The sequence below is a fragment of the Geospiza fortis genome, unplaced genomic scaffold (assembly GCF_000277835.1).
Source record: "Geospiza fortis unplaced genomic scaffold, GeoFor_1.0 scaffold145, whole genome shotgun sequence".
NCBI classification, from domain to species: Eukaryota; Metazoa; Chordata; class Aves; order Passeriformes; family Thraupidae; genus Geospiza; species Geospiza fortis.
The window spans coordinates 3,087,989-3,097,680 of record NW_005054362.1 but is presented as its reverse complement, the minus strand read 5'-3'; the positions used below and the strand labels follow the sequence as shown (position 1 = coordinate 3,097,680).

The 9,692-nt window shown below is 45.9% G+C and overlaps 1 protein-coding gene and 2 long non-coding RNA genes across 3 annotated transcripts in view; 2 read left to right on the top strand and 1 right to left on the bottom strand.

Annotated features, from left to right (window-relative positions):
• The window catches only part of VPS33A (VPS33A core subunit of CORVET and HOPS complexes), an 8,531-nt gene extending 3,371 nt beyond the window's left edge, over positions 1-5,160 (top strand). Inside the window, exons 7-12 of the mRNA XM_031059511.1 lie at positions 1,552-1,678; positions 1,846-1,913; positions 2,387-2,524; positions 2,900-3,037; positions 3,198-3,366; positions 3,746-5,160. Of these exons, the coding sequence (XP_030915371.1) occupies positions 1,552-1,678; positions 1,846-1,913; positions 2,387-2,524; positions 2,900-3,037; positions 3,198-3,366; positions 3,746-3,939 (834 nt within the window). The 3' untranslated portion in view covers positions 3,940-5,160. The remainder of the gene's footprint in view (positions 1-1,551; positions 1,679-1,845; positions 1,914-2,386; positions 2,525-2,899; positions 3,038-3,197; positions 3,367-3,745) is intronic.
• A 1,596-nt stretch (positions 5,161-6,756) lies between these two features.
• LOC115948222 lies at positions 6,757-8,443 on the top strand. The gene is made up of 2 exons (XR_004082067.1): positions 6,757-6,963; positions 8,083-8,443. It is a non-coding gene; the product is annotated as an uncharacterized LOC115948222 (long non-coding RNA).
• LOC115948223 lies at positions 6,849-9,683 on the bottom strand. Its single transcript, XR_004082068.1, has 3 exons — positions 9,566-9,683; positions 8,065-8,406; positions 6,849-6,887 (listed from the first exon to the last, which is right to left on the bottom strand). It is a non-coding gene; the product is annotated as an uncharacterized LOC115948223 (long non-coding RNA).
• Positions 9,684-9,692: the final 9 nt, after the last annotated feature.

The window sequence follows — 9,692 nt, the reverse complement described above, 5'->3', positions numbered from 1 at the left end:
TCCCACAATAATCCCCCATCCAGAGGAAAAACAGGAAGCTGTTGCAGTCTGTTCCCCTGCCCTGGGATGAGGTCAGCTCCACTTGGACTGTTCTGAGTAGATCAGAACACCTTTTAATAAGCCTGTAGTAATGTGGTTCCTCATTTCTCTCCACACCTCTGTTCTGGGGCTTTCCCTCTGCTCAGAGCTTGCCTAATCCAGCCTTGTGCTGTGTAAGCCCACAGATCCCCTAACAGGAATTGCTCTCTTCAGTCTGCAGGAGTCAGGTGCTGCTTCCCTCTGCAAGAAGCCAAAGGTGATTTTTAGTGTGCTGATCAATTCCACTTGGCTGTTCTTGTTACCTGTTTATTGAAAGGTGCTTTTCCCTTCAGGATGCAGAGAAAAAGCTTTAAGCAATAAAACACCAGAATGTACTTTCACAGAGTATTATGGCTGGCATCAAAAACAACAGAAATTTGCAAAAGACAATTGTCATGCAGGAGGTTTGAACTGTAAATTCATGCTTGTCACAGACAAATCTGGAGAGCTGTGTGGGGCACGTTTGTGGTTTTGTTGAAAACATCCTGTTGATGATTCATAACTGAGATCCCATATCTTATTTTTCTGATCTAATGGGGACTCTCAAGAGAACTTGTTCACTCTTTGATTGTATTTCCTTGGTGGGGCTTTTTTAGCCTCTGAACCTCTGCCACATCTAAAATGAGATAGTGGTACTTTAATTGAAATACTGAGTGCTCAGCCTCATCCCCCAGTGCAGCTCTGCTTCTGCACTATTAGTGCTGGAGGTGCTAAAGATGGATTGTTCATTCTGCTTGTTAAAAAAGAGAATTCTAAGAAATTGTCAGCAGTAATAGGTGATAATGAAACAGCAGCATATTGGCAGCAGAGGACTTCTTCAGTCACAGGCTCCATCACGACTCTCCTGCCTGCACTTGCCCATTTAAATCCTTCACATATGAGTCAAATTATTACTATTTTTATTCCAAGTGCAGCAAGAGGCAAGTGGCCCAAATGCAGTGCAGGCCTCTGGAGCTGAACTCTGCATGGTGCTTCAGCACATCCTGCCCCAAAACCTGGCATGTTGTTACCACCAAGTAGAGTGAATGGCAGACCCTGCCAGCCCAATTCCTCAGCACCTTTCACTCCTGCTCCAAGGGGAGATGTTCCCCAGTTCTGACAGCACTGGCCTAGAGCTCCCTGTCAGCCAGCAAAGGAATTCCTCTTTGTGTGAAAAAGGGAGTTTGCCCTGGTAGGGAAATTGAGGAGCAGCTAGTGATGGCTGGAGTCAGACAAATGTGGATAAAATGATGTGCAACACTGGGATAATGGAAAATAACAGTCTGATGATCCTGTTGTGTTACATGCTGCCTCTCCCCATGATCCAAGTGCTGTTACAGGTAATGCTGTGACTTGAGTGTAAGCATCTTTGTCTAAAAGGCTGTGTAGCTCTAACTCCCTGCAGGGAGTGCAGTAATAATTCTTCATGATAAAATGATCTGTTTGGTGTTACTAACATGAACAAGGCCTAACCCAAGTGATGGATTTCTTCAGGAAAGGCACCATGCCAAGACTGTTGGAGAGATTAAGCAGTTTGTGTCCCAGCTGCCTCACATGCAGGCGGCGAGGAGCTCGCTGGCCAACCACACCTCCATCGCAGAGCTCATCAAAGACATCACCAGTGAGTAGGAGTCATTTAAATCCTGCAGGATGCCTGGTAACCTGGTGGACATCACTCAGCCTGGTAAAAACTGGCTTTGCTCCATCCAGTGCATCTCTGCTGAAATGTTAATTGTAAAACATAAGCTGTCAGTTGCTCTTGTATTTATTTTTATTCTTTTCCCAAAGCATCTGAAGATTTCTTTGATAATTTAACAGTGGAGCAAGAGTTCATGTCTGGAATAGACACAGACAAGGTAAGCAGATAATGGCAATTAACCACTCTTACGTCTTCAAAAAACATTTTTTTCCATTTGTTTTTTTCTGGTTTTTTGTTTAGTTTTGGGGTTTTTTTTTGAGAGAGGAAACGTCTGATCTAGATGATGTCCACTGAAATGGATCTCTGAGTTACCTCTCACTGCCTGTGCATAGCTGGGGTGCTTGACCTGTCCAGGGCACCCCATGCTCTGAGGGATCAGTGGAACATAGAAGATGGTTAATAAGAATTTTTCAGTGCAACATGTGGCTACTGAGTGAGGGACTGCTCCAGGGAGAGCCCAGGTGGAACCAGAGCTGGGTCACTGTTTTACAGATGGTCCTGAGCTGCCTGGAGAGCAGCTGCTCCTCTTTCTTGCTGTTTTGGAGAACCAGGCAAACCAAATCTTTATTTCCAGGTCTGACGGGCACTTTAACAATTCTTTAAATAATTGCTTCTTATTTTATTTAATAGGTTAACAATTATATTGAAGACTGCATAGCTCAGAAACATCCACTAATCAAGATCTTGCGTCTCGTTTGTTTGCAATCCGTGTGCAATAGTGGGCTGAAGCAGAAGGTTCTGGACCATTACAAAAGAGAGATTCTCCAGGTTAGGCTGTAACATTTGGAGGAGTAAATTCCTGAGAAAATCCACATCAAATCTTCAGCTCTACGCTTCCATTCTAGACAGAGACATCTTACACCTGAATAATGTGCACAGAGGGAGCACTGGGTTTCTGTTTGGGCAGATACTTGGGAGGTGCTTTTGTGTGTTACAACATGTAGATACAGAAATTTATATCACTTTTTACTAATATTATTTCAACACTCTAAATTGGATATACTCTACAGAGATCTTAACCAAAAAGCTTTTTTTAAACAAACATCTTTTTTAAACAAACATATTTGCTTTTTTTTTTTCCTGTTTTAAACACTGGTCATGGGTTATTGCCATGGTATTAAAGGTTATTTCTTCATATTCCAGACTTATGGTTATGAACATATATTGACCTTAAACAACCTGGAAAAGGCTGGACTCCTGAAACCCCAGACAGGTGGCAGGAATAACTACCCAACAATCAGGAAAACACTGCGCCTGTGGATGGATGATGTTAATGAGCAGGTAAACAGTGGCCTCAACAGCACACATTACCTCTAACTATAGAATTATGTGCAGCAGGAAAACCTCCTTTTTTATTTAATGTTTCTGACTTCTTTGAGGCTGTTTTGCAGCATGAGGTATCACTGACCTGCTGTCCCCTCCCTCTGTGTGTGCCCCCCAGAACCCCAATGACATCTCGTACGTGTACAGCGGCTATGCCCCGCTGAGCGTGCGCCTGGCGCAGCTGCTGGCCCGGCCGGGCTGGCGCAGCATCGAGGAGGTTCTGAAGATGCTGCCAGGGCCCCACTTTGAGGAGAGGCAGCAGCTCCCCACTGGCCTGCAGAAAAAGCGTAAGTTTGGGTTTGTTTTCCTGTGGTTTACTGGAAAATATGTCTGTCTGAGCAGGGAGCGAGGCAAACTGAAATCAGGGCAGGCAGAGTCCACGTCTCTCTGTCATCCCCCTGTCCCACAGCAGTGCTAGATTGACCTAACCCTCCTTTGACAAATGGTTTAACTTCTCATCAGAGTTCTAAAATAAACCCTAAACTTACACAGTGATGTTAATAAGTAATGTTATGTGAAAGAGGGTCAGCATCAGTCTCAAACAGAAACACATCCTGGCAGCAGACTGTGGATTTCTGTGTCCCAGCCTCTAATTCAGATCATTTGATGCAGGGGAGCTGTAAAAATCAAACCAAGCCAAGCTGGATCTTTTTTGTGACCCCTCAGGTCAGCAAGGTGAGAACAGAGTGACCCTGGTGTTCTTCCTGGGCGGGGTCACGTACGCAGAAATCGCCGCGCTGAGGTTCCTGTCGCAGATGGAGGATGGAGGCACAGAGTACATCATTGCCACTACAAAACTCATCAACGGCACAACCTGGATCAAATCCTTGATGGAGAAACTGGAGCCTGCCCCATTCTAGGGTGTGTGGTGAGAGACAGTAAATGTGAGAGGCCCTGTGTGACACAGGCACGTCAGCTGGCACGGCTGCTCTGTTGGAGAAACATGGCAGTGAAGGAAGCTCTCCTGGGACCAGCTCGTGACCCTCATCCCTTCTGCACAGTGTTCCAGCTGTCTGCGGAACTTCCAAGCAGACAAGCAGGGTTGGAAGGCACTAACAATAAATAGTGGGAAAGGGGGAAATCCCTGCTCATGGTCTGACCTGGCAGCCAAGGGCTGGGGCAGCAGGCATGGGCTCTGGCCCTTCTCTGTGGCAAACTGCTGCTTTTTTTTCTTTCTGTTGAGCTTTGGTGGGAGATGTGATTTCTGCTTTTTACCCCCCTAAGGTGCTGAGGAGGCAGGATGTTCTCTATTCCTGACTTCATACCAGTATTCCCAGACTGTTTGTCTCTCTCTGGTGCCTGGTCCATTCCATGGATGCACTGGATGTGTCAGTCAGAGATCTGTACACAGCTGTACCTGTGATCCTCGAGCCTTTTCCTTCACTTGTCCCCTGAAGGGATCGCTGTGAGGTGACTCCTTTGTCCTAGGTACACCCACCTGACTCTGGAAAGCTCCTCCAGAGTATGAATGACATCAGTGTGTCCTGAGTTTATGGCTGAAGACACACAAACACTCCCTGTGTGGGGGCCAAAAATAGCAAGAGCAGGGACCCAGTAAACAGTGGGTTTTAAACAGACACTTTTTTCACCCCCTGTTCAGGTTATAAACTGTGGTACTTGCTGTCACAAGCTGTTGCAGAGCTCAGACTTGTAAAATGGAATTTTCCACGGGCTTGGTGGCTGGGCCCTTTGTGCAAGAAGCTCCTGGCTGCAGAGGGGAAGGCAGAGCAGGGTCCTTGGTGGTGCCTGTATTGGGCTGGGCACTGTCAGTGTCCCCACAGCCACTGGGGACTCTTCCACACTGCAGTTCACTCTTAAACGCAACTAAAAAAAAGCCCACTCCTCACCTTAAATCACTCTCTTAGCAAACATTTCTGCCTTAGTTATCATGTATGATATGTCTCAATAAATCCCTCAATTTTTCCAAGTTGTCACAGTTGTGACTGTGGGTTTTGGTCCGTTTTATTTTCTAAAACTGAAGTCTGCCAAGTCAGACCCTCCATGGAGCCCCTCTATCTATTTAACTCCAGCTGACTTATTAAATGAAATAAAATAAAGATGTATTTAATCTTTTTTTGGAAGTGTTTGCACTCTCTCTCTTTCTCTAGAATACAAAAATAAAATAAAACCCTGCACTGTGGTAGCTGTGTCCATGTCTCCCTGTCCCAGGATAACTGAATTACTTAAGTTGAAACTCTTTTTCTAACACCCAGGTGTTTTTTAATGAAGACTCACATAAAATTTAATTCTGTTCTGCCACCTGTAATACTACATTAGAAGTGGAATTTCTGAACTTTTGAAGAAAAATACAATTTCAGTCAGTGGAGACTTTCAGGTGGGAAGGCAGCTTGTAGACAGACTTAACAAAAAAACATCCTGCAACCTCAGTGATGCAAGAAGAGCAAACATGGATTGTTTGCTCTGCAAGTTCCATTTAAAGTAGCTAATCTCAGAGTATTTAAAAGGAAAACTAAATTTGGTTTGGATCAAAAATTAGATGTTACTGTGCAGAGAAAAAACAAGCAATTTACTTAGAGCAACAAGAGTGTCCTTGGGTTGGCCTTGAAGGGTCTCTGTAGTATCACAATTTCCAGATTTTTTTAAATTAAATTTTAACAGTTGAACTAGTCCCAAGCAAATACTGACCAGGCTGGCTTCTGAGCTACACCACAGGTGAATAAAGGAAAACACAGAGTGGCTCACCTTTCCCTGGCCAGCAATCAGTAACACTACAGAAAAAACTTTTTTGGTTAAGAGTTTACACCAGACACTTGGTAAACCCTGAATTCACCAACATTGCAGCCTGTTTTTTTGCAGCCTACTCTAGAACTGTGTAACCCCTCCACCTAGCCAAAGCCTCTTCCTGGAACTATTCAACAAGAAAATAAAAGCCATCCTGACGCTGATCAATTCCCTGGAGGAGCAATTACTATTTAACAGGCTTCCTGAGCAGCTGATGATGTTCTGCTTCTATCCAAGGCCCTGCTGACCATGTGGGTAATAATTTGATAACAAGAGAACCTAATTAAATTAAGGGACCATTTTCTACATCATAATATCTTTGTAGGTAAGAGATTTGATTTGCAGTACATAATCTTCCTTCTCTGCTGTCTACATTACTACCAAAAAAAAAGGAAAATATTATCCAACCTCTACCCCTACCCCTCCACTTTCACTTTTCATACATTATCAGAAGCAGTTTTGCTAAGAATAAACATAGAGCCTGGCTCCCTCCTCCCCTCACTGCAAAGGAGCTGCATCATTTGAGCTCTAAAAGGTTGGGATGACTCCTTGGGAGGGAGGGTAAGGGTGACACTACAGCAGTGACCCTGTGGGGGACCGTGCAGGGATTAGGCTGCCCTCAGCCCTCACTGTCTGTTGGTAAAAGATCCTGGCTCAGCCTGCACAGCCCCACCCTGGGGATGAGCCCCAGCTGTGTGTGAGCATCCTCCTCCCCAAGTGGCTCACAGAGCACAGGGCACTCAGGGAACAGAGCAAGAGGCACTGCAGCCTTCGCGAGAACAGAACAAAATGTGTAAGACGACACAAGGTTTTGTTAGAGGCACACCCCACATCTCAACAAATGCAAGTTTTGATCTGGTGACTCCAAGCCCTGGCACTGGAACTCTGGAAATGCTGTTGGCAAAGCCCCCAGGGGAAGGGGAGTGTTTGGCTGCTCCGAGCACCACGGCGCTGTCGGATCATAACCGGTGCTGACCACACCTAGAGCTCAGTCCTGGTGTGGGCTGCACACACACACACTCACTCTGCTCCTGGATCACAGCGGGATCAGCCTACAGCACAAACCCTGCAAAAGGGACAGCTGCAGAACAAAACTAGGGAGAAACACGAACTTGCCGAAGCAGAGCCTGTCATCTGCCTGGGTAAGCAGTTTATTTCTTTATCAGCATCTTTCTAGATAACCAGAAATCTCGCACAGCCTATGGACAGAAATCTGTAACGCTCTGACAACAGACAAACCACAGCTGGTTTAAAAATGCTGTAACTCCTGTACTGTATACAGGTGCCTGAGCTTGGAATGGAATGGCTGAACTCGTTAAACAACACCAAAAAGTGAATTCCTTATCACAAGAGCTCTTTAAAAAACATTCCAGGCAGCAGGACAGGAATTCAGTTTCATTTAGCTGGCGTTAGGCTGTTCAGAAGAGAAATAATCCTTCTGGGTTAGTTTTTATCCTAAGTCTGATTTTAAACTCCCTTTTCGTGCTTGACCAAGAGCGTCAATACTGTTGATCAGGCACGGCTGCAATCAAAATTTAAAAGAATACGTAAATTGAAGAGATAATAGAATTTTTCAGGTGGGTTTTCACAGCTTCAAATCTAAGAAGCCAGTAACTTTAGGGGAAAAGTTCAGATTTAATTTAAACTAACAAATGAGCAATCACTTCCAAAGCAATGTGTACATATGACTATACAATACTGCTAGAAGATGAATTCTAAGGCATCTTATCCCATGTCTCCCATTAACGGTTATTTTTAACGCAACATATAAATATTTGCCTGTGCAAACTTGTATATAAGCCTCAGTTTTCGTCATTCCTAAACAAAAGGCTCAGTTTGTGCCAGTAGCTCCATTAGATGCAATTATAGAATTAAATATTAATGGTGGCTTCCTTGGAGGAATTGACCACTTTGATCAGAACAGGCTGTTGGTAATGCACCATCAGCGGCCGCTCTGATCCTGCCGCTTCCCGACGCACAGCCCCAGTGGGGGAGATATTCCAGGGGCCAGCTGGACTCTGCAACACCCCCAGCCTCACCCCCAGGGCCGTACCCACCACCTGGCTCTGTATTTCCATCTGCTTCCTTACCAGTCCTGATCTGGAGACTTTGATCAGATCCCAAACTTTTTTCCAACACCTCAGCAGGGCTCTGAACAGGCCCACAGCAGTCACTAACAACCTTCTGGGTGCTCACAGGATTTCTCCCCGTGGCAGGGTGGTGTCCCTGCTGTGAAGACTCACCTTGTTCCTCTGCTCCAGGCCCGGCAGGAGCAGGGAGCAGCCAGCCCCAGGGATCCGGGAGAGCCATGCCGGACTCCTTCGCCATCCACTTCCTCAAGGTGCTGCGGGAGCTGCTGGCCTTCGTGCTGTTCAGCTACACTGTGCTGCTCGGGGCGCTGCTGCTGGCCGGCTGGACCACCTACTTCTTGGTGCTCAAGTGAGGGCTCTGCCCCTGCTCCTGCTCCCACAGCTTTTCCAGAGGCAGCCACGGCGCAGCTCCGCACACGGGATGGAGGCGCCTTCCCCCTGCGCCGAACCTGCAGGAGCTCTGTGCTCTCGCTGCCTCACCGCACTCTTATTTTCCTGTGTAAAAACAATAAAGGTTAAAAGAGAAAAGGTATCCCCGTGCATGCATTTTACAGATCCTCGTGGCTCTCGCAGATTCTTTGTGTCTCCTGGACTCTGAACTGTTTAAAAGCCTCCCAGCAGTTTTCTCCTGAGATTCCCACCCTGCCGAGCGCAGCACAGGGGATGGCAGGGATGCAACACCACTCCAACATCTCAACAAACAAGTCCTGCCTTGTCCTGCTCTGCCTCATTAAGGGTGTGAATGCAGACACACAGAAATTACTTCTAATTTGTTTTAGAAGTTCTGGAAAAAGACATTTCAGATCAGCACTATGTTCCCCCTCCCTACAGTTTTCTGAGGTACAGAGTTGTTACCTGGCACTCTCAGGTGTGCCAGCCTTTAGAACAAATGTTTAAAGCAGAGTTAGATTGAATATGTGTGCTACAGCACTGCCTCAGTAAAGTAACCTGCACTGAAAACAGGAGAGAGAGCAGGAATTCCTGCTATAACTGAAAAGATTAGATTTAATTGATTAAGGCCGTTTTGTGTGGAATTGCACAGGAAACCTTTGGCAGAGAAGGTGGAGATTATCACTAGCATGGAACCACCCAAAATCAAAGCAGCATCGTGTACTTTAGAACAATAAAGATGAATTAAACCAGAGCCGTGAGGAGCACTGGTGTCTCTGAGCTGGTGGTCACGATCTGCCCATGCTGGAATTCCCTTTTACTCAATGGAGCTGATTTCAACACAGAAATAAAGTTGAATTTTTCAATTTCTTCCTTATCTTGGGGGTTCTGCCCAATGTCCTCATGGCCTGTAAGTTCCACATTCCTTTTGTCCAAATCCTTCTTCCCAAGCTTTGTTCACCTTTCCCAAATCTAACGTCACTAAAACACATCAAGTCCTAAACCTTACCAAGGCAATTCCACCACCAAGTAATTTGGTTTTCTAACACCTGGACATCACTCAAAGCTTGTTGGTTGCTCTGTTTCACAGATTAAACATTCTTATCCGGCTTGAAAGCTACAAAACCAAACACGAAAGAACAGCCCGTTCTTAAGAGAATTTTTACACACTCCAAATTTTGTAATAATTAGATAAGACCCTGTTTCATAATCTCCTCCTCATTCCCAGCAGCTGGGCAAATTGCTGCCTATTTCTGACCCTTACGATGTTGGGCATACTGGCGAAACACGGAGGAGGTGTAGGGGGTGCTCCACAGGGCCGTGACGGCGGAGGGGCTGCGGGGACACCCCTGGGGACACCCCCGGGGACATTTCCCGGTCGCTCCCCTCAC